Source organism: Chelmon rostratus, chromosome 10 (assembly GCF_017976325.1).
Source record: "Chelmon rostratus isolate fCheRos1 chromosome 10, fCheRos1.pri, whole genome shotgun sequence".
NCBI classification, from domain to species: Eukaryota; Metazoa; Chordata; class Actinopteri; order Chaetodontiformes; family Chaetodontidae; genus Chelmon; species Chelmon rostratus.
In genome coordinates, this window is record NC_055667.1 from 21584949 (window position 1) to 21609968 (window position 25020).

At 42.1% G+C, this 25020-nt stretch overlaps 1 protein-coding gene across 1 annotated transcript; it reads right to left on the reverse strand.

Moving 5' to 3' along the window:
- Positions 1–1151: 1151 nt before the first annotated feature.
- LOC121613125 (chemokine-like protein TAFA-1) lies at positions 1152–23227 on the reverse strand. Its single transcript, XM_041946411.1, has 5 exons — positions 23167–23227; positions 21778–21919; positions 2557–2697; positions 1375–1499; positions 1152–1184 (listed from the first exon to the last, which is right to left on the reverse strand). The coding sequence occupies exons 2-5, from the start codon at positions 21917–21919 to the stop codon at positions 1152–1154; spliced, it is 441 nt and encodes a 146-aa protein (XP_041802345.1). The 5' UTR covers positions 23167–23227.
- Between the last annotated feature and the right edge of the window lie 1793 nt (positions 23228–25020).

A 25020-nucleotide genomic window follows, 5' to 3' on the forward strand; every position in this document is an offset into this window, starting at 1 on the left:
TGATGCCTTTGAGTGCGCTGCTGACTGACTCCTGTGAGGGCGGGGCCAAGTACACGCTCCCATTAGTTACAGGAACAATGACTTTAATGAAACTTCAGCACATATCAATAGATGGCTTCATATGTACAATATCATCATTTGAATGATTTGACACAAATAAGGCATTTCAAGTATCGAAAACAACCCACTGGTATCACATTTTTGGTGGATCGATCAGTTTCAGGGTAGCTGACACGTTACCAAGTTCCACTGGTAAAGCCATTTAAGAGGTGATCAAAGGCATACAAGTACCATACAAACAAATGGTAAAATGTACAGTATCAACGCACACAAGCCGCATTTGTAAAACATCATCCTCGCAATGCATCTGTTTTATCTTCACGTCACATCCTTGAACTTTGGCTGCGTCGGGCTTTGTGGGAAACAAGAGGGAAAATCAAGACTGCATTCAGGGACTCCAATGATCGTTTTTCACAACCACCATAAATAAAGTTCATGTGCACAAGAAAGGACAAACGATTTATGTACAGTATTTTTCCACACAATATTAAAAAAAAAAAAAAAGAAAAACCTGAGGGCTGTCAACTACTGTACTGGCTTATCCCGCGTGCTTTGATGTATTCCTCTCCTGTTTCGTGCTTCATAGTGAACATCTGTCCCACTGATGTCTGAGGAGGGACGTCAGATGGTCTCCAGATATTAATCCAAACGCAGACATTCACGATCCATCTCAAAGTTGGAAAGAAATGATGAAAATATATTCATTACAAGGTTATGATGAAGTTCCCCGCAGGCAGCTTTGAACGTCAATATTTTCAGTAGCCTTGAGCAGGATGTGCTTTATGTACTCTACATCTTTTTACACTTTAATGTGAGAAGTGTTCACATTTCTTAAAGCAACAATAGGTTCATTGTCTTTGTGATAATTGGTCCTGTGACAGTGCTGAAACGAGAAGGAAAGAAGTATTTAGGATGACGTAAATGTCACAGGCATTCATTTAAATTGCATGTTTTGCCCTTCACAAAGCTTAGCAGCTGGATCAGTTGAGGGAAATTAATTAGCATATCGCCGTGTCAGTGTAAATGAAGAGGCTGACCTGCAGATTAACCTTTGCACCAGAGGCGTTCCCTCGCATCCTTTCCGCAAAGTGTTAATACGTTGATGTTGTGTATGGCTGAGTGTTCTGACAAGAAAAAAAGGGGGGAAATTGAGAGGTTAGTCTGTGTTGTTAACAAGTCAATTTGCAGCGAAATTCAGTTCCGATAGCTATGCTGTTTGGCTGATGCCACAGCGAGCGTGGCAGCGCTGTGAATTTCTCTCCCACTGTTCTGCTATAACGCCTTGTTTCCCGCGGTCAAGAGAGGTTATCTTACCCTTGTGGTTTTGATCTTGTTGCCGGCGTAGCACATCCAGCCCGAGTTGTCAGGGAGCGTCTTGCATTCCTCCCCCTCCAGGCAAGGCTCCATCTCACACCACCACTTCCCAATTACTATGGAGGCTACAGGCAACAAAGACAAGAGAACTGGTGAGACAGGTAGCTTGCTAACAGACTGCAAAGCCAGATAGCACAGCTCACAGTGTCCAGATATATGGCCATTAGGCGGGCTAATTATCGGACGTGTCAAAGGTGGCAGTAAGTAACCGGGCTGTGTGCGTCACGTGTGTGTGTGCGTCAGATAAAACTATGGCTTATTACAATGTGGTTTCTTTATTAAACGCAGTTATGCAGAGGGTGGAACTGAGGCTTTTCAATGAGTGAGTGGATCGGTAGGTGTGACTGCGGCTTGACTTTAATGCACGCCACATTTCTGCCGTCAGCAGAGAAAATTGCCTTAAATACAGGGTAAGTAGACAGTAAATGGTTTGTAATGTGTGACAGAGGAAAAGAATCTGTCAGAGCTGACATCGAGGGACCTCTAATTCCCCCAGTCCGCGCACAGACTGCAGGAATATTTGCAAAAGGATTTAAGAGAAAAGCTGCAGGTGAGAGGTTTTCCTCAAGCCAATATGTGTTTTAGTTGTGTCAGACCTGAGCACCAAATCCTTTTTTTTTTGTAAGGGACCGAGCCCTTGTAGCAGACATTTGTCAAAGCATATATAAAACCATTATGAAACATCTACTAGGTACATATGTAATCAACAGCCATTTTCCTCTGCAGCTTTATGCTAGCCTTTATTTCTTTACTCTTCCCTGAGGTGTGCTACATTTGACTGTCTGCTGCTGGAGTAAAGCTCACCCCTGCAGATGCCTTCCGCTGTCTGTCAGCAACCGAATTTGGATGTGACATTATCCCAGGTAATGTTAATCTTATCTGGGACAAGGCATTGCATGGGTGACTTAGGCTTTTATTTGAACAAATCTCTGCACAAAACATAGCAGGTATGTCTGGCAGGGTTTCTCTTCCTGAATAATCAGGCATCATGTTTGGCTGAATTAAATGTAAAAATGGAAATCATCCTTTTCCTGCGCTGCAAGCACATTCAGAATTTTTCTTCGTGCAACCTCAAGACAGCTTTGTAGTAAAACCTGATGTTTTATCTGCAGAAATACTCACCGTCGACACATGAAGGTCTGTTTCTAGTGGTTCCAGCCACCTTCCCTGGCAGACAGGAGCACTTGACTGTCTGTGACCGCTCCTCAATGCGATTCTTATTACAGCATCTGTGAGCGGCAATTACTTCACATGTGCCCCCCTCTGATAAGGAAGAAGAAAAAAAACCAGACAAACTACATTAAGTCAGCATCTCAGCGGTGATCAAACACACACATTTTGCCTCCTGAGAACATCTGAACATGTCACTGTGTGGACGTTTGTGGCTAAACATAGACTGTGATCAGAGGTGAGAAGTAACTAAGTACCATTTTGAGGTACTTGTACTTTCCTATTTTATGCTACTTTATACTTTTTCTTCACTGCATTTCAAAAAGAAAGCAGGAGCTGTAACAATCAGCCGATTCACTGAAAATTGATCAAAAACTATTATTATTATTGATTTATTGTTTGAGTCATTCTCTTTGTTCAAGTATTCTGGTTTCTCCTCAGTTTCTGTATCATTGTAGACTGACTATCTTTGAGTTTTGGACTGTTGGTCAGATGAAAAAAGACGTTTGAGGATGTCATCTTGGTTTCTGAGAAACTCAATAGACCTTTCTCACAGTTTTCTGATCTAACCTAAATTAATCCAGCAGCTGTAGTTATGAGTTACTTTGCTGTTTAAGATTTAATATATGATTGTTAAAGATTAAAAGAGTGCTTCTCAGCCTTTTTGGTTTAGAACCCTCATTAAAAAGCACATTTCCCCCCTCAACTTATCCAATTTATTTAAATACCTGTACATATTATCCAGCATGTCCCAAAAATAAAGTCAAATGTCTGTAGCAGACCTTTGTTTCCTCTCCCGTTGATCATCTCACCACCTCAGAGATTTATCTTGTGAGCAGAGTATTTTTACATTGGATTACTGGTACTTTTACTTAAGTAAATGATCTGAATACTTTGTCCACATCAATAATTCTGATCATACAACCCGACTCCAGAAAAGGTCGGACATAAACACAAATAAAACAGAATGTGATCATTTGCTGATCCTTTTTGACAGATACTCAATTGAAAACAGTACAAAGACTTCATCACCTCATCAGCTTCATTGATTTTTGGAAATATCTGCTTATTCTGAATTTGATGCAGCAACATGTTTCAAACAAGTTGGGACAGGAGCAACGAAAGACTGAGAAAGTTGTGGAATGATCCAAAAACACCTGTTTGGATCGTTCCACAGGTAAACAGGTTGATTGGTAACAGGTGATAGTATCATGATTGGGTATGAAAGGAGCATCCTGGAAAGGCTCGGTCGTTCACAAGCGAGGATGGCGCGAGGTGCACCACTTTGTGAAGACATGATTGGATAAAGGAGATTAATACATGGGCTCAGAAACACTTTATAAAACTGTTGTCAGTAAACACAGTTTGTTTACATATTTTTTTAACTTCTTTGGACTCAGGGTTAGAATTTTGAATACCTGAAATGTACCTCAAAGTTACCTTAATGGCATGAACGTCATGCTTAATCTACATAGTCCAAATTTATAAACTCTTTCTATTCACAGGTTTATTTCACAGAGTCAAATAACTGTAAAACATCACACAAGTTTGCTGTAAACAAGAATAATTGCGTTTTACACGCTTTGAGCGAGCAAAGGCCCCTGAAGCTTGTTGAATGCAAAATGATGATGATGAAGAGATGTGTGAGAGCGGGCAGAAAGAAAAAAAAGAGTATTCGCAGGAGGAGAGGCCGGCTTCAGGGTTATCATGAATATGAACACCATGCAATTATCACCAAACTACTGACGGTGGCCTGAAGGATGAGAGGACCGGACCGAGCGGACTCGACCCACCTCAACCGCTGGCCTCTCCCTCCCACTGCGCTCAGACTCTCCACATATGAGAGTTGTGCAGCAAAGGACCGTCTGACAATTACACCCGTCAGCGTGACACAAGATCAAGGAGGTTGCAGAGAGAAAGAGCTGAGAGAGGGGGGAAAGTAGCCGGTATTTTGCCAGCAAAGTGATTTGAAGTAATGTTTGACAATGAAGTGAGGGTTTGTGGAATGTGTCGTGGCTACATTTGCATACATCCCTTTACCACATTTGAATGTCTTAGTTTGGGAGGCCCCCCCACATGCAGAGCAGTTCCTTACAGACATTGAATCACTGCATAATTCAATCAATATGAAAGCCAAGTTGTGGAAATTAAGTCGTTCTTAAGTCAGTGTACCCTAATTAGCTTTTATTAGCAGCACATAAACGACTAATAATACACAATAACAGCAGATATTATTCCGCCTTTATAACTCATTCTATGATGCATCCATAGCTGGTATATAAGCAGATTTGTAATGATTGGAAACATATGATATAGACGTAAGCATATATAATGATATGTAAACTGAAGCAAGAGGTCGACTAATTGATAAATTGATCATTTGCATCAGTTTTTGCATCAGTTCATCATTTTAGTTCTTTAATCAAGAAAAAATAATTCCAGCTTGTTCCATGTTCCATGTTGTGGCTCATCTGTGTTTTTATATCACTCATAATTAAACGTCTGGCATTTGATTAACACTTTATCTTCTTACCCCCTCCCCCTATTTAGTGTTTCTCAGCAGTATGTTAATAAGTGGTTTATAACACACTTTACCCGCGTTGTCCCCTACTTAAATGCCCTCTGTGCGCACTAGTGGAAGCTGGTGTACAGTGATTATACAGGAAAACACACTTGTAATAATGTAAAATATGTGTTAATGGAAGAGGTTAGAAATGCAGAGTAATGGGGGTTAAATGAAAGTGTGACTGTTGGTCGGACAAAACCAGACATGTGAATATTGGAGATTTTATAACACAGTAAAAGATTTGGTCCGCAGCTGCATGAAACAGTGTTATCAAGCATTTATTAGCTGCTTAAACACTAGTTATGGAAGCTTCACAGGAGGGGTTAAGATTGTTAACAGTTATTTTCATTATAGATTAATTTGCAGATTATTTTCTTAATTAATCCAGTATGAAGATTGCTTGTTTATTCATCCAGTAGTCCAAAACTCAAGGATGTTCAGTTCACTAACTATGTAAATCAAAGGAAAGCAATGGCTAAAATGGTAAATATGCAAAAATTATTCCAAATATTTTTCTGTTTATCGCAAATACTTTAATCACTTCTAAAATGTGTATAAGTGTTATTGTTTGGCTTTAAATCACACGTCTCAAACAGGTCGTTTGGGATCACAAGCAGCAGTTTTCAGCCAATCGTCACTGTGGATATCGTTGCGTTGCGTAGAATATTTGTGCAGTCCACAATTTTAAATGAGCCATACGAAGCCACGAGGTAGCTTAACTTCAAAAAGGACACAGAGAGAGTTGTGTGTCAATTTCTGGATATAATTGAGCCATCATGTGAGCACCTGAGGGGATTAACCAACACTTGACCCGGTGGATGGAAGCAGATCAGTGGTCTCGTCTCACGCTTGATTCTCTCAATTTCTACCACATTGCTTTCGAGGAAAAAAAGATCATCATCTTCTCTTATGCGTATCAAACCTCAAGAGAAGTCAGAATTAGATTGTGATGAAGTTGATTGCACTTCATTCGCGACTCAGTGTTTCTCCAGAGTGGATATAAAGTATGTGTGCAGGGCCTACTTGTAAATCTGCTCGTGCTGAGGTAAATGACAGGCATTAATTAAACAGATCGAATGTCAAGCTGTTGATTGGATAAGTGAGTTTTAAGAAACTAAAATTAATAGCCAAATTTCAATGCAGAGGGAGGATATAATTGAGAGAGCTTGTCTTTTTACTGCGTCTTGCCAAGTGCGTTGGGTTTCTGGGGGTTATCTCGATTCCTGTGTCTCAGAAAACATCAACAGCCTTTGGTTTTTAACTGAAAAATATCCAGATCTTGTAGTGGGTCTGGGAGAATGTTGCCTGCTGTCTGATGCACTCAACAAAAGGGCATGTCTGCACAACGTTAATCGTGATGTACCAGTGGAAGCAGTGGGGCATCATTTGAAAACAACAGCCCACAGGGGTTTGTTCTTCTTAATGCATCTCCTTAATTGCATAAGACAGCCCCAGATTTCCTCTTTGATCTATTAAAAACACACTACTCAACAGAATTAACTTGCAGTGCTTGTTGCTAGCAAACAGAGCAAAGAATCGGGATACTCTATATTTGGAAATCATCACCTCAGAAGAATACATTAAAATCAAATAAAAATGCAAATCAGCGTGGTACTTCCAGCTGGCAGGTGTACCGGGTACCTTTAAACAAAAGCTTTGCAACGCTGATGAGCGCTCTTCAAGTTCACCCATGGTTTCAGCCTGTGAGTACAACACGCTGCATGCTCCGAAACCCCGTCTTTGCATTATAAATATTTCAGTGGGAGAGGGAGGAAAACATGGCTGGAGATGAACGCTCTCATCAGGTGAAGGCTGGAGCCATGCAAGGGTATAATTGTTTTCTGTATTTCCATTTCCCCCTATTATCAGTGACTATGAACAAAGTCAGTCTCCAAAACGGCTTCATTGTGCGTGCGTGTGTGTGTGTGTGTGTGTGTTACTCATGTAGTGGGGACATAAATCTGTCTACACAGTGACATTGCAGGGACTCACTGTCCTTATGGGGACAAATTCAAGTCCCCATAATGTGAATGGTTAAATTTTAGGGTGAAGATTTGGGTTAAGGCTCGTGTAAAGTTAGGTTTAAGTTAAGGTTAAGGTTAAGGTTAAGGTCAAGGTCAAGGTTAAGGTAAGGAAATGAATGTACTGTGTACTGACTATGCAACGTCCCCAAAAGCAATGGAAACCCAGCTTTGTGTGTGTATGTACATGTTCACTTGTACTTCTATGTTTGTGAGAACCAGTTTAAACTCTAGACGTTTTTGGAAAGTGAGGACAGACCTTCAAAGGGTTGTTTGAGGGTTCAGACTTGGTCTTAATGGTTAGGTTGGGTTTAGGTTTAGGTTTAGGTCAGGATTCAGGTAGGATCTAGGGTTAGACATTTAGTTGTGATGGTTAAGGTTAGGGTCAGAGCCTGGGGAGTGTTGAATGACAGTCAGGGTCCAGTACAGAAGTACAAATATGTGCATGCGTGTGTGTGTGTGTGTGTGTGTGTGTGTTTGTGTTGCCTCTCCAGCAACAGGCTGATTGATGCGGAACAAGGGTCACGCTGAATCTGCCATTCGTCGGGGCAGAGGTCACACAGAAAGCAGGGGGTCTCAGTCAGAACTGCCCTGTTTTTTGCTGCCATGCTCTGTGCTCCTGCCTCTTCATTACTCTGAGCCAGGAAACAGCGGCTGTCAGGAAACGAGGCGACCGCCTCCAACCTGCACCCGACAGGGCCGAGCTCCTTCTCACCTCTGAAAGAGCTAAAAAAAATGTGAGGTGGGGGTTCTGACATGTTGTCGAGGGTGATTTGTTCCTGGTGATGTTTGAGTTTCTTATGTTGATTTATTTTCTGTGTTAAGATCTCTGTTGTTGGTCTGTTCCGCCTGCAGAAGAAAAAAAAAGTCCTCCCTGAGAACAATGAGTGTTTGATGTGTTCATGTTGCGGTCCACAGTCCAAATTTTCTGTTCTCGCTCTCGTCTGCACTCGTTCTGCGCCTTGACTTGGTCTTGGATTGGACTCATCATGAATTTGATGGTTACAGATGTCACGTCCCACTTTTATGAACTATTGTGAATTCAACATGAGCGCCATCTTAATAATGATCACCAAATTCAGGCATTTTAATTGGAAAGGCGCTTTGCCACGATTGCGTGTTCATTCAAGAAATAGTTACTGAAGTACATGCAAAATTACATAACTGCTTTGTTGATTTGTTTTATGTATCATTTACATTCAGTTACTGTACTCAGTACCAGTCCAGTGAAAATTAGCCTAGATGGCCTCTCAAAGGCGTAACCAAAGTAAATTGATAGCTGTTCTTGAACCATGAGGAGTACATGCATGGTTCTGCTCTCATTTGAAAGGTAACACTCTTCACTTTAATCCACAACCGAATCACTGTAAGTGCTACTGGCAGTGAATAATAGAAGTTTGAACACACTGAAGTGGAAGAGTTTTGCAAATAGGCGCTTGCAGATGACTCTATTGACCACAGCATGAGGCCTTTGTCTAATCCAAGTTCAATAACTGCTGACAATACCACAGAGACTGAATATTTTCATGTTTTCTCTCACGGTATATTTAGGCACTCTCTAAAAAATTAGCTTCATATGTATTTATCTGAATAAATATCCATATTTATATTCATGAAATCTATGGCCATCTATATTCATAATTAAGGTATCCATACCTATATTTTGGCTATATATCTTTATATTGATACCATTTACTATACTAACCGGTTCAAATTGTGTGTAATATCGCTATTATCACTGAAAATGTTTATTTGAGGTGATCAAAATTGTGAATAACTCAATGAAGTGGCATATCGGCATGTTCAGAATTTCATTGGCTGATCGAAGCACCATTCATCTGCAAACCTGGTTGTGATTGGTCAAACGAGTAACTGGAGACAAGGTGCCCTTCTCCTTACTTTTCCGGAAGTTGTAACTGGAAAACGGGGAAGAGGAGTGCATCATCTGCTAATTTGAAAGGAGAAAACACCTTTCAGTGGATTATCATCATGTTTTGGACTAAATATTTTTGCTGCAGTGGATCGTGTGGGTCTTTGTTGATGTTACCAGACAGTTTTTGTGGGAGTGTTGTTGATCTGTGGATCACCAGAGAGACGAGTTGCCTCAATGTTGCCTGAATTTTAGATGGTTGTTTCTCTGCTGTTGCTGTTTATTGTGCATCCTGTTGTGTTTGCTTCTTGAAGTTGTTTGCGTCAGCCGATTCATGAGACTCAGCTTTTTAGCGGTGTATGATATGAGTATAAACATAAATTTAGCCTTTGTGTCATATATATATATATATAAATATATGTGTATGTATATACACACACACACACACACGCACACACGTACACACACACACACACATATATAATTAAAATATGTATAGATTTTTAAAAGAATGTTAAAATATGTGCAGCAGAGGCTGAGATATTGAGTTCCTCAAACTCCCCAAACACTGGATCCTACATTCCCCATAATGCAATCCGACATCATCTTCCCTCACCATCTTCTAAATGTCCACTTCTTACAAACTGCACATTTCCAGTTGCAGGCTTTATCTTAAAAATGTCAAAGGGATAGTTCGGATTAATTTAAGTGGGGTTGTATGAGGTCCAGTTTGGAGAGGCAGCAGGAGTACCGACACTAAACAAAGTACTGCTGTAGACTGGAGGCAACAGCAACACATATTTTAGCCACCTAAAAAAAATCAGTATTGGTTTAAGTGTACATTATGTTCACCGCTTTACCTTCCCGTCAGACAGCCGTTTCCCACGGGAAGTGATGCAGCTAATATCGTTCTCTCCAAAGATGCGGCCCAACAAAACCCCTTTGACAAAAAGAATAATTTTACCTTATAGAACAGGAGGTTCTTGTCTTCCGCTGCCTGGATTGGTTAGTTTGTCTGTGTTATTGTGTGATTTTGATGTTTCAAAGGGTTTATTAGCATTCACTTAAGTCATTATATACTGTATAATAGGCCCATCTTGTGACTTTCTCGTCATCTGAAGCTATGGCAAGCTCTCAGTCTCTTTTGTCTACTGTACCAATTCTTCCAAAGTGAGAAAAACATGAGCATAGGTTTTACATTAAAGGACTAATGACATCTGTTGTATAGGAACATGGGCTATATGTGCACTTGTTTTCCAAATAGTGATTTTGTCTCTTATATAATAACAGGAAGTATACTATTTGATATGAGAGCAAAAGAAATATGGGAAAAAACGCTCATTTAAGATGAAGTCTGGACTCATCTTGACCTCATTTGTCTGTCTGGGTCTTCTGTTTTCTGTTCTACTCTCTTCTTTGTCTATTCTTCTTTTATGTCTGAAAATTAAGATGTAGCACTGTATTGACAGTCGCTGTAAAATGTATTTAACAGTGAGAGTAAAATGGCTTTTTTGAAACCCAGCAAACCCTCTGGCACTCTACCCAACTTCTCACAGAGGGATCTGCTTTGTTCAAGTTTATCACATGGAAATTTGTCAGAGCACTTAACTCTAATGCTATTATCTACACAAAATGACAACACCTGCCATGAGCGGTGTCTCAGCTGCTGGATGGAGAGAGTGCCGTTGAGTCCACAGCACAATGAGTCATGCTGGAAGCCAACAACGCTGCATCAAAATCCGATGAGTTATGGACAGCAAGCCTGGGTGAAGGCGAACGCTGTCAAATCGTGCGTGACATGAACGTGCAGTGCTGATTCTGAATTTCTGTGGATCTGCGGTTCTGCTTGTCTAATGAATGTGTGCAGGGTTCATGTGGGACCAGTAAATGGTTCTTCAGACGTGATGAAACAGCCATTGCGCAGAAGAAAATGGTCAGTCTGTCTCAATAGAAATGTCACTACGCAATAAGTATGCAATGACTCGCTGTCTGCTATAATGAGCCCAGACTGTGTGCTTGTCTCTGGAGACGCTGATACCAAGTATACTGTGTGAATGGCAACGCTCCTCTGCCGTCTGTTCCAGGCGTTCGACACAGTGCGTACATGAAAAAATGCTATATGTGCAATTTATAGAGGGATTCTGAACACGGTCTATCATTTGGGTAAAACCGATTCCAAGTGAAATATGTGAGTTTAACAGATACAGCATAGCAACGGGAGTACTCACTGTTACACTCCATATACAAACCGACTCAAAAGCCTAAGGGACTCAATTTAGCAGGTAACCTGTCTCTCTCCTGGGACTCTGGATTCGAGTGATTGGCAGCCAGTGGCACTGTGTGTGCCGAGTGTGCACACTCACACACACATTTAAGTGCCGTGTGACGATATATCTTGATGACCGTGTGACAACTAAATAACCCCCCACAAGCTCAGAGTCCATGTACCTGCAAATCCAGATCCTGTATTACCTGTGGTTAATTATTTTGTAGCTTAAAAGTCATTTATAAGAGACTGCAGGCCCCGATCTCCAAACCACAGCAGTCCGTGTGCACGAGCAGCATGCCTGTCACCTTTTAATGGGAAATGCATCCAAGGTGACCCATAATAGGCTCCACTTTCTCTGCGTGCTCTCTGCAGACATCCAAGCCAGCGGGCTACAGCAGTTCTGTCGCTGACAGGAAATGGGAGCGGCAGATTAGAGAATGTCAAATTAATGCAGATGGAAGACAGTGAGAGGCACAAAATATGTGACGGCATGGTGTCAAATTGAGTGACTATTTTGTTTTCCCTGCCTTCTGTGAAAACATCTGAAGTCCCTGTAGTACTGTTGTTATTCTCAACATAAATGCTGGGGTGAAAGTGAGTGGCGTACTGCTCGATAAAAGACAAATTTGTTTTGTAGGCTGAAGGAAATGCAGAGGATTTGCATGTTGGTGTGAACAATTAAAAAACCCCGGAGTGAACTTTGAGTATTAACAGTGTTCGGGAAGCGCCTCGGATGCTGTTTTCTTAACAAACCAAATTTTAATGCACGTGCGTGTGTTCCGAGTTTACATTGGTGGGTGCATGTGCCTGGTGGGGAGCGAGGAATCAAAACAATTTGCAAGCCAAGAAACCTACCAATTGCTACTCAGAAAAAGCACCGTCCATGACAAACAAAAGCATCGAAATTCATGAAATATGGCTGGCAGTTCTGACAGGGCGTCACACAAGGAGGCCGAAAGATTGGTCCTGTGCAGTGGGCCAAAGATGGGTGATACTTTATTGAAATGCAAAAAGACTACTCGCAGAGCAGAGCTGCTGTTGTTTTAAGATGCATGAAAAGTGCATGGACCGGAGGAAGCGGCGAGTAGCAGGGAATGGGTTTCGCATTTGCATGTGAGCCACAAAGCCTGTCGTCTCTGTTGTCACACGCAGCACAGGCCCAGGACGCTGTAAGACTGGTCCTGATCAAGGGCATTAAATGCTATTCTGATTCTCAGCGAGGAAGACGTGCACAAGAAAAACACCCGTGGTTATTTGGTTTTTACGGTGGAGATGTGTGGCTTGTTGAGCATGACAGCGACGCACTGTACAGCAGCAGCTTTCATGTCCATTAAACACACATAAACAAAAGCACTCTATCTGCTTTATCCTGTTCTACCTCGACGCCTGGGTTCTTTGAAAATGTGCGAGCAGAAAAATTACAAGGTAAAAATATGTCTTCTGTCAGCGAGATGTCATTCATTTTTAAATGTCAAGCTGTTCCTGTCCTTCGTTCTAGCCTCTTTTTCCCAACTGGCAAATGTCCAGAAATGGTATTTCATAATTTCAGATCGTCTGCTCTGATGAAAGAGTCACACTCAGGGAGAAGAAAGGGGGACAGAGATAGAGTAGAGTCAGAGTCGCAGCCTTTAGATAACAGCTGCTCGCCTCTGATGCGACTGCTGGCCTGATCAGTGAGCCTGCGACATGTAAACTGTGTAATAATGCATAATACAAAGGCTAAATGACCTCTCAGGCTGTATGACATGTATTCAGGAGGGGAGTTGGTGATGATTATGCAACACCTGCAAGCTGAAATTGGCTGAGATGGTTATTTAGTTATTCAATATGATACAGCAGAGGCGATCGTCCACGTGATCGACATTTTGATCACGTCTCACTGCATTTAAGGAGGGTTTAGAACACGATTCGCTGTATTCCCAGCATCTATACACCCTGTATTCAATTGCACATTATAGTGTAGTGTTTAGTTGACTGACAGCCTCGTTAAATTAGCAGATCATAATAGGAACCTATTAAAAAACTTGCTGCTTTGTATTGTAACATTTAACTTCATCCAGTGAGGAAGCACATGAAATGTTTCAGTCAATCCTTCCATCATGCCGCTCATATTTTCACACATGCATACACCATTCTCTCCAGCAGAGGTAATTGGATCTGTAGTGTAAATATGCCAGAAGACTTATGGCACACCAAGGAGATATTAGAGCAGGAAAGAAAAACTGAAATCCGCACTAGAGCCTGATAAACCCAATATTAATTACTTTGCTTATTTCTCATACTACCCTCCCCCTTGGAACCAATTAGTAAGTTGAGATGCTTCTTTTCAGTTTAATGAGGTCTAAGTAATGATAATGAATTTCATATTCCTGCCAAGCATTTAAAATAGGCTAGTGGAACCACAAAGGCAACGCCATATAAAATGATCTCTCAAGCATAATTCCCATTTCTTTCATTGAGAAAATCATAAATGAAGAAATGAGGTTTCTGTTTTCACCACTACAAATACAGAGGGTGAATTAATAGAAGTAGTTTTTCTTCACGCTGGCACCATTCAGGCATGGCGGGGCGTTCGTCACACGAAGTCACCAGAGAACCAGTTTTAACTAGATTTAAATAAACGACGTGTCTCACAACTGGGTCACCAAATCTTCAAAATCACATCTAAATTCCACCACGAACGGGCAACAGCGGAGTGACAAAAACCCTGTTCGTCGTCTAAAGAGCAGGGAGAGCCTGAGGGCTGCCACACCTTGAAAACTCTCCACAAAGAAGAAAAGCCAGAGAGGGACAAAAGCACCGCGTGACGAACTTACGTCTCAACACTTGCATGTAATGTCGGTTAACAGGATAACAAAGCAGCGGGGTAGCCTTTTACCATGGCAGGGAGCACATCAGTCCTCAGTATACACAACACAAGGAGGTCTGTACTCTCGGAAATAACATTTGCAGAAAGTGGGGACACAACGCCGTCATTAATTTAGCAGCAGATTTTGTTTTATGGAGACTATGTTGCATGAAAGAGGCACAGTGCTCACACATGAACCCACAAAGGCTCGTGTGACCACTGGCATCAGCAATTACTGTGAAGTGTGGTGACGGTGGGTTCCTTTCCATTGTGAGGGCTTGTTTTGATTCTCTGGAATGAGAACAAAAGATAAAAGCTTGGATTGATTTTTTTTTTTTTTACATGTTATTAAGCAAGAGAAATTTTGAAGTGCTGTCACTGTGTCGGGGACACGTTTACTGCAGTCTGTTATCCTGTCATGAGTTTAAGAGTCGAAGGTCCAGACAGTTATGGTGCTGCATAGTGCTAAAGATTAGTGGTGTCCAATTCAGGGGCAGGGCCAGAAGGGTGGCCAGGGGTGGCTCCCCTGTTGACCCCCAGGCCAGAGTCAGACGGTGATAGGTAGCAGACTTGTCCGCAGCATGGCTGTACTCCTGGACAGGCCTCCCGGGCACAGGCCGAGGGCCACTGGACCAGAACTTCTGCATGAAGTGACAGTTGGTAAAATTTGGTGAGAGATGTGAAATGATCACAAAGCAACATCAGCTACAAAGATGTGAAAAATGAAATGCAAAATGAGTCTTAAAATGACTAAAAAAGAGACACAAGAACATCAAAAAGAGACACAAAATCATCACAAAGGGATGGAATGACCTAAAAAGTAGTGCAAAATGACCACAAAGAGACACAAAACAACCACAAAGACACAAATCGACCACAAAGAAGCACAAAACTGAGAGGCAAAATGACCACAGAGACCCAAAATGCTGAAAGAGAGACTCAAAATAACAAAAAATGGACACAAAACAACCACAAAGAAACCCAAAAGGACTCAAATAGAGCTGTGAAATGAAAACAAAGAAACACAAAAGAACAAAACAAGTAAAAAGAACCATAAAGGGACACAAAACATCCACAAAGAGACACAAAATGAAATAATTAAGGAAAGTGTGGGTGTCTTGCAGGAGGGGAAGGGGGGCCCTTGTTTAATAATCTGTATATGGCTGTGGGCTGTTTGGGATTTTTAAAAATCATGTTATTTGACCTTAGAATATAGAAAGTTCATTTATTACAATGAATAAACAATGTAGCTATTAATAATGTAGAGCTTATTCAAATGTGAACACATTTTCACTCATTTCTCCAAATGTGGCCCCATTCTTTAAAACTGCGCCCCCAGTTTCCAACCTGCTAATGCAGATGCATAATTCACAGTAATGAAAGTTTAACACTGATTACACCTAACATCGCCGTCGCACATTAATTCATATGAAACATTAATGTAATCCATAAACTCTTTTAAGAAGCCGCAGACAGTTTTAAATGTTCAGCAGGCTCAGGAACTTTGCACAGCAGTGTTTAATATTACCAAAAGCACTTATTTGGTTTGCTGCTTGCACACGACAACAAAAAGAACAGTATCTGTAATAGCTGAGCTTTGTGTTGGACTATTTCTGGATTAAAGCAAACTGAAGGTTTTTATCAGGACTCAGGGTTTCGGAGGCAACGATCCTTCAGCTATGTCAGCTGTCACAACAACATATTTAGAAAATTGCTGCTAACTGCAAAACAAAACAAGCTTAAAATCTTGCTAATGACCCCAAGAGGATGCTCTGCTTCACATACACAACAGAGGCAAAGTGGTTTAAAACCATCAACTAATAATGCCATTCTGAGGCAAAATGTGTTCCACTATTCTCAGTGGTTATTAAACAGCAATTTTCTCTTAACTGCGAGCCTCCTTTATGTGCAGTGATGATGTGTTTTTTTGGGTAGGGGGGAAACAATTGGCCAGGGGCTGCAATTCATAGTGCCAGTTCTCTAACGTAAATATTATTAATTTGGGTTGCGTGTATCCCTCATGAGCCGCCTGGTTCAGAGCGTTTGGTTTAGTGCACTAATTGTTCCAGTTCACTTCATCCTATGATCCAAATAATTAAAGACTTATTAGTATAACACACCCTAGTTACAGTTTACGTCTCATAAATTACTGAACGTTTCTTCAAAAGTCTGAGAGCCGCCCGTGAAAGTTTGGCAGCGAGTCAGCTGTTGGCGAAACTTGTCCGCCTGGCTAACCCGGCTCATGAACAGCTGTTTGATGTTGACATTTTTTAACCTTTACGTGCATAACTCAGCTCAGCGGGGTCAAGATTACACCCTGTCTGTTTGATTGATTTCACTCAATTATGTCTCTGCAATTTGCAGATTGATGCGTCGTTACGCTCCCCAGTGGAATTTAGGGTTAAGATGGTGAACATGGTAAACATTACAACTGCTAAAGATCAGCTTGCTAGCATTATCATTGTGAGCTGTGCATGTGTACAGCGTCAGAGAGGCAATAGCACCGCTGGAGACTCTGTTTTGTTCTGACGTTTTGTTTAACATAGCATAAGCTGGAGATTCGAACGGGCATGGCTGCATCCTGCTTGCAACATTTTGCTCCATCCTCCACCTGCCTGAGCATTTTTTCTTTATGCACTTATGTATGGAAACTGCATGTTTTTTTTATTGTCTTTTTTAATTGCATTTATCGATGACATTTAATTGAACTCTGCATGGGGTGTTTAATTTTGAAACTTCTCTGCATTCTCGATGTCGGTCCTGTGTGTGACTTCATGTTTGGCCCGAGCGGCTCTGTGCATTACGTCAAAATAAACTAGCCTCAGACTAGTCTCAGCAGAGCGGAAAGCTGCTTCTGGGATGCTTCTGAAACTTGTCCGATAGCAAACATCATCTGGAGTGGCTGCGATCAGCTCGTTGCCCAATGGTGGTTGTGGGTTTTTCAGGTATGCAGCCCACAGGTAATGGAGGGTATAGTCATGGCACTGTGAGTTAACACAGACACAAGAACGAGGACGTTTATGTTACTTGTCACTCGCAGCAGGACACTGTCAGGACTAAAATATTGTTGGGTTTGATGACAGTGAATCTGAAAATGGAGACGTGCCTGATGATGAGGATTATGTTTGTGCGAGCTCAGAGGTCACTTCTGGTTTGACAGCAAAATACCGCTGCATGCCGTGCGCACGGCCATGTTGCACTGACCACGAGACCGTGATTTGTGTTTAGCCCGTGCCAGTCAGTGAGTGGTTGCAGCCAGTCATAGCCTGTGTGTAACACAGTTTAGTATACTGTACATATGGACATAGACTATAAAACAAAGAGATCCGTACTGTCTGAAAAGGTAGCTAATGCACAAGCATTGCAGCTAATTTGTGTTAATTGTACTGATGTAGGAATCTTTGTAAAAACTCATGACAAAAGGGTAAAATAAGTAGAAAGAAATGTAGTTTTTCGTTTTCCCGACTGTCCCAGTAAAAACCGTTTCCTCAGCACTGCGATACGTATTGAGCTGTGAACTTTGTTTGCCGTTAACACCCTTTTTATTAATGCGTGGGGATTCTGGCTAAGACAGGAAACAGCTGGTGTAGTCTTGAGAGAGGAAGCTGGCTAATTAATTAAGCTTTGGGCCACAGAAATTCATTTTGCATATAAGCGTTGTGACCACAAACCATAGCCCCTGCACAGAATTGGCTGAAAGACTTCAATTAAACATGCTGTTTAAACAAATATCCACAAGCTTAGAGGAGCCCTCTCTTATGAATAATTCATAGCCAAAAAGAGGAAATAAATGGGAAATACTGGAATATGTAAAACCTATTTGTAGCTGTGAGCATACAGTAATAATGAGGGCAGTGATTGTCTATAGATTCATTTACTTAAGAATATATTTTTCTTTCAGGGCTAACCAAGGCAATGACATAAATAGTTTATTTCTGGTAAAATATTTGATACGACACCGGCTGAACAAGCTTATCCTCTCAGAGCTACAAGAGCCAATAAAGCAAAGCAAATCCACTCTGAAGGCTATAGGGGAAGTTTCTGGTGTTTTACAGAGTGGTCAGAGGTGCTTCTGCGTCACAGTGGCATGTATAACAACATCAGGACAAAGTGGCTTTGCCGAGCTCCAGATGTGGAGACGCCTGGGGCTGAGGCTGCACGCCACTTCCCATTGGCACTGCAGCCGAGCAGCGATGACACTAGCGAGAGCATGGTTGAGAGGAGGTCTAGGGGAGGGGAGGAGGAAGATGCATGTCAAAATAATGTGCCTCCAGGATGCATTATATAAGGCTATTAAATTGTCAGTGTCTAAAACAGTGCATAGAGGATGCAACCTTTGTTTGTGACAGACGAAAATCCATTTTTCATGTTTGTTTCATTGTGAGCTTTACCAGCGAGTGGTTTCTTTTGTTGGAGTGCATTGAAAAAAAAAAAAAAAAAAGCCCTGATCCTCTACTCCTCACTAAAGCTACCGAAAGGGAGACAAGAGGGATTTTAAGGGTATTTTCACTCTGGAAGGAAATGAAGCTACAGATGTACTCCACATATTAGAGGAAAACTGATACTAAAGTTGTTTAACGATGAAAATACATTGAAAAGGTACATTTTAGATGGGGGCTGGGGGGCGGGGGGGTCGACTGTAGCTGCTATAGCTGTTATAACTTAGTAGGTAACAGGGTGAGGGGAGGGAAGACAGTGGAATGGATATCACACCGAGTAAAGTATTTATGACTTAAGTCTGAATAAATTATAATATACAGTGGATACTTACAAGTGAGTTACTTGTGCTTGTATCCTCAGTTCTGCTGCCGTGCATTTCTTTATATATATAGAACATATCTCTTTATGCACGTTCACTCGCAGCTTTACATTTTACAGCAACCGCAAGGTAAGAAAATTATCTGCACAGTGCTGAGAAGCGATGACCTCTCCGTTATGAACAGTTTGACCCTGCAAAGCCGACTGTTGGTGGGAGTGAGTTCACAAGGGAGCAAGGCCACCTCAGGCAGCCACTATCTACTCTTTGTCGTACTCTCTGCTAACACCTCCACATGATGCACTGCATCACCAGTGGCACTATTTCTTCAACTGGAAACAGACTGCTGCTCAAAACATTCAATAAACCTTTGTTCCTTCTGCAGTGAGCATATATTTCACCCAATCGCTAAAACGAATGCTGCTGCAAACCACGGATATGTTGAAACTTTACCCTTCTTTAGTTTTAAATTTTTTATTTTACAACCGCTAACCACTAACCACTTGGTTAGGGGATCGGAAAAGATCATGTTTTGGCTTGAAATACCCAGTTTTGCTGCCACAAACATGGCTTGAGCAGCGGAGCACGCTGCTGCTTCGCCTCGTCTAGCTGTCACGCCACCACCATCCCCTCCACCCCCTGATGAGAAATTCAGCTCATGTACATGTATCAGTAGTCTGCGCCGCATCCCTTTGAACTCCATTGTAGAAACGTTGATATGATACATATGAAACGTCGACAAACACCATGCAAGCTGAGGTGTTAGTCCTGAAAATGTGTAATTTTTCACACCTGCAGAAGCATATTTTCATAGTTGGATTAATTTTTAAAATTGATGCAAGTCGGTTTAACAAGTCAGTGTTTTAGACAAGAAAAATTCTTCTGCGACTTCCTCTGGACATGTTCAGGGGTCGAGAAACGCATGACCCCAAAAGAAACATCTCTCCCCGGCACATTACGGATGCACGACAAACACAATCTGTTCTGTTTTGTGCACAGTTCATGCTCTTTGCACCAAATAAATACAGCACCTTATGAATCATATGGCAGAGAGTAACACTGCCTGTACCGGGGGGGGGCAGAGAACAGCCCCGAGCGTGTCTGAGAGAGTGGCAGGCAGCAATCTGTAAGTAGAGCTGTAGGCTGGAAAGCGGGCCGCCTTGTCCGAATCACTGAGCGCACACAAGCACCTACTCAAGGGTCATCCAGCTAATGGACTTCTGCACACACAGTCTTTGCAGTAAGGCTGCCAATATCTCGGCGCACAGATTTTAACAGTGGTTTATACCCTGTCAAACGAATTATTACTGAGAACACATTTTGGAGAAAGCAACACAATGGTGCTGATAAATCTGCAATCTTCCTGTCTCGTGTGCCTTTTCACGCTACAGGTGTTTCTATTTCCAACCTATGATTTTGCATGTGTGTGTCCAAAGGGTACGAAGATCAGGCCGCAATTTAGCCGTTCCCAAAGTCATCACACGTGACTGGCTTGGTTTGCTAAGCAACATCCTCCCGTAGATCTAAATTTCTATTGGCAAGGACACAACCGATCTCCCGCCCTCTGTAATCTCGATTTCCTCTGGTAATGCCAGTCACCGTGAACTCGTGGCATTTGGCTGCCTTTAATGATTGGCCCAGTGGTCTGCAACCAATGGCCTTCTTGCCACCAATTCATGACCCGTCAACCCCAATCCTCCCACCAATCCAACAGGCGCACAACACCCAGCACAGAACAAATGTCCCAGTGTCAGAATCAATCCAGACAGGCATCCCATCCTCCTCTCATAAAACTGGCATCTCATTTATCCAGGAGTGAGGACTAGCCATACTATGCTAAATGGAATGACAGGACATTTACACTTTTAGTGGCAGAGGGTCCTGGAGGACTCGGATTGTTCGCTTTGAACTCGTTTTCTCCAAAAAAGGCACCTGAATGCACATTTGAAATATTAATTCCATTTCCCTTTTGTTGACATGAGACCGCTTTCCAGAAGATATCCTATTTGTGAGTGTCTTTTTTTTCCTTCCTTTCAACATTCCTCCGATTCACATGTGCGGACGTGAGTAATGAAATGAAGGTGTTGGAACAGGAAGTCTTCTGACTCACAATATTGAGAGTATTGAAAAGACCCCTTGCTGATATGCTTGAGGTGCACCGGCGCATAGAGGAAATAACAGACACCGAGGACCTGCACGCTCATGCAGCTACTTCTCCCTTTGAAGTTCTGACAGCGTTCGACTTCCTCTCCTCCGCTCAATCCTGACATCATAATTATTTACCACAACCACGGCTTACATCCGGCTGACGAAAACAAAAGTTCGACCGCAACGTCACGGCCGTATTCTATTCAGTGCAGTTTTGCAGGGATCACAATAGCGTAGGTCTAATTGAGAAGGAGCAGTGTAGCATGAATATCATCTGCAATAGCTCAAGAAGAAAAGTGCAGAGGCATTCATCGTATATCTTTGTCATCTTCGGTATAGAACTTCTCATGCTATCAAGGCTACATCTTGATGAAAAACAACCTCCGTACAATGCGCTCGCTAAATAATTGCTTGTTAGCCCAAGCTAGTACATCAATGAATGTAATGACTTGCTGCAATAAAACCAAGATGGAAATTTAAACCCAGAGCAAAATAAAGTGTTGTTTTCTCCAAGCTTGTGACAATCTAATTAAACACATGAGCAGCCAAACCCAGCGTGCTGCAGCAACAGTACTCAAGGGGCGATGGCAGCAACTGAAAAGTTGACACTTAAAGGAAACACTTCTCATTTTCGTTTTTTTTTTTAAAGAAATCTGCGGGACCAGGAGCAGCAGAGAAAGCTCCCACGGACTCACCGATCATGTGGATGGTGGTTCGTCCAGGCCTCGTCCCATGGTGCTGCTGGATGGTGTCGTAGAAAGTGGCCTGACACAGCTGAATGGCAGTGACGCTGACCCAGAGGCACAGGCAGAGCAGCCAGGACATGACAGGACACATCTGCTGTGGACCGGCAGAGGTGGAGTCAAAAAAAATACATCATGTACTCCAACCTATGACCTCAACAACTCCCCCAGCACACGTGCACCTCTGGACTCACGAGCAAAATAAATTCATAAGCACAAATACATTTCGGGATTTTGTGCAAAGTGTATTTGGCCTCCTCCGTGAAGTCTTTTAGTCATCAGAATTTATCATTAGCATGATTATATAAGTATGAGTTCTTCACTGTTTCGTCTTCCTAGTTTGCCCTGTCTTGTCCCTGAGCCACAACGCTGCAAATGTGGAGTGATCCCTGGGGAGTTTTTCCCATGCAGCAGAGATTTCCCCTGACAGGCTGACTCCCTTCAACTCCTGAGCTGTGCTCCTGCCTCAAAACCAAAATCAAACTTGAAGAAAGATAAGATTTTGCAAGCAGCTGGCTGCCGAGGCTTTTCTGTATCTGTCAGAATAATGTGACAGTGACACAGCAGTAATAGGAATCAAAAGCCTTGTAATGTTTCACCATGCTGTTTAGATAAGGAAAAAGAGAGAGAGAGAGAGAGAAAGAAACAGAACAACAGCGAGGAATGCTCCTGGTCATTGGAGAAGGGTGGCTGTGAAGGAAATCTATGAAGGAGAAAATACAAAATGTTTCAGCCCTGAGATGGTTTTCATTCACAGCCGCGAACAGCCAACAAGCATTGGATTATTAATCAGCCTTTTAAATGCATTCATTCACATCACAGCCTATGAATAACGTGCATGAGATATATTTGCACATCATTTCTTTATGGTGTGATTTCGACATGACAAGTGCACAAAAACTTTTATCGAACCTCAGGAAGGAAAAATGTGTTTTGCACCAATTAGCACTGTTAAGGATTATAAATGAAATGCATTCCCCAGGTTCTACTCATGATATTTTGGGCGCAGAATAGTTTTTAGTCCTTTCTCATCTTCACTGTCCATCTAAAGTAGCGATAAAATAGTTCAGGATGAAATAAATGGCTAAATGGCTGAATAAACATCTTCAATTTAATTGCAATAATCAATAAGAAAGCATGTCATGCAATAAAAGAAGAATGCATTTTATTTGCCTCATGATTCAGAGATCAAGTATGTGTGCAGATTTCACGATTCACATTTAAATCCAAACTGATTTCTATGGTAAATGCATGATTTGCTAATTTTATGCAAACAAGCTAAATCTCCCGACATGACATGCTTCATTTTCTTTGGCCACAGCAGAAAGAGGAAAATCTTACCTGAGCAACCCAACAAAGAGTGTGTAAATATCTCAGCAGAATCACATAAATCCATCCATAATGCTGCTCATGTTGATCCCATCCAATAACTCTGAATTTAGCTCGAGGAGGGAACTCCACTGACTCTGCCTCCCTGCTCCACACTTTGATAGCAACAGTCCAGTGATACAGAAATGAACGTCAAGCCCGAGTCAGGAAATAGATTTAGAGCTCTTTCAATTCCACCTTTGAAATATCACTGCTTCCCCTTGAGGAGCTGCTCCCACTGACACTGAATTCATTTGCCCCTTCGCATTTATAGGCACGTGCGGAGTGCTCCTTAATTAACTGTAGTGGAATCTCTTCTTTCACCGTCTGCATCCTTCCAGTGAGAGGCAGCCTCTGAACAGCAGCTCTCGCTGAGTCCCCCCTCAGCGAGCACTAAGAAACAAATGTTCCCGTGCAGCCTGGCTGAGTGTAAAGACTGTATCACATGTCTTAAAGCCAGACCGCCTCTGGATTAGATGGCATGGTGGAACTCCACCTGATCATATGCTTCTGACAAATGCAAATCAGGGAAGCTGGCACCGCTCACGTCGCTGTGACCACATGATTAATAATTATTTACATTTAGAATGGATTCCTTTTTCTCCTCAGGCAACATTTCCTTTTATTCCCTTCCTCTTTCGGTTGACAGTTTCTGCTCTGCCCTGCATAAAAAGAACCGAGAACACGCTTAATCTTTTTAAGTGATTAAAAGTTGTTCCGGGAAACTTGACGAGGAAGTCGGGATGTTAGATGCGAGCGCGTGACGAGGGGAAGAGGCAAACCCTCGGTCCTCAGCTTACCCCGGTGTTGTTACAGGAAGGTGCATAAAAGAAGATTAGGAAAGAGCATGTTTTCACAAGCTGAGCAGAAAAGAAAATTGAAATCGGATTGTGTTGAGAAATAATGTCCATTCAGCTGAAGGTAATCTTCACCTGTGTGTCCTTCACCGTGATGGAGACGTAATGGTGGCAAAGGGGGGAAGGCGAGTTCTGTTATTTAGTGTAAATCAGCACCAATCTGTATGTGTGGGAAACAGCTTGATTCCCCCCCGTTTCCCCACCACCTTCACTACATGGTGAGCTCTACTTTTGCATTGTGTCTGGATTTTTTATCACTGGCATGCAGAACATGCCCTAGGCCTGCAGCTCACACTGCCATCTCTACGACATAAAGACTTCACATTTTATTTTGATGCTCGCTCAGGAAGACAGGGTGCATTCCCGGTTCAGGAAGGAGTGAAGAATACGCAGAGTGAGAGGAACAGCGAGAAACTGCTTGAGATGTAGGCATTAATGTCTGAGGCTTTGGCAGAATCAACTCTGTGCTGAGGGGATTTGGGACATATAGGGGGAAGCCAAATACCATAAATTGCTGAGTTGTTCTCGGCAGAACAGCAGTTTCAGAGGATGGGACAGCCGTTAATTGTTCATGGAGTTTTTCCCATGTTGACAATGTACTTTGACACACTAGGACTCAATCTTATTTCCAGCCATCTGCTTCACTTGGAGTTTTTTCAGAAACATGTAGAACTCTTAGAGCACCCTGGCAGTATATCCAGAACACAGAGCCTCCGAATCAATTACATCATGGATCTGTATTACACACAGACGGCACATATGGAAAGCTGTGTTCATACAGTCAAACTTGAATATATGGAACAGGGGTGGGTGACCACAAAATCATTAATGAATCTACTTCTTAATGCACTACTTCAAGTTCAGGCACTGAATTAACAGGCAAGTGATGTACACAGCAGCACAGCAGCAGTGAGAGAGTATTCATGTCATGTTCTGTTTGGGGAGGAGGTGGCATTGATCCTATTGAAGC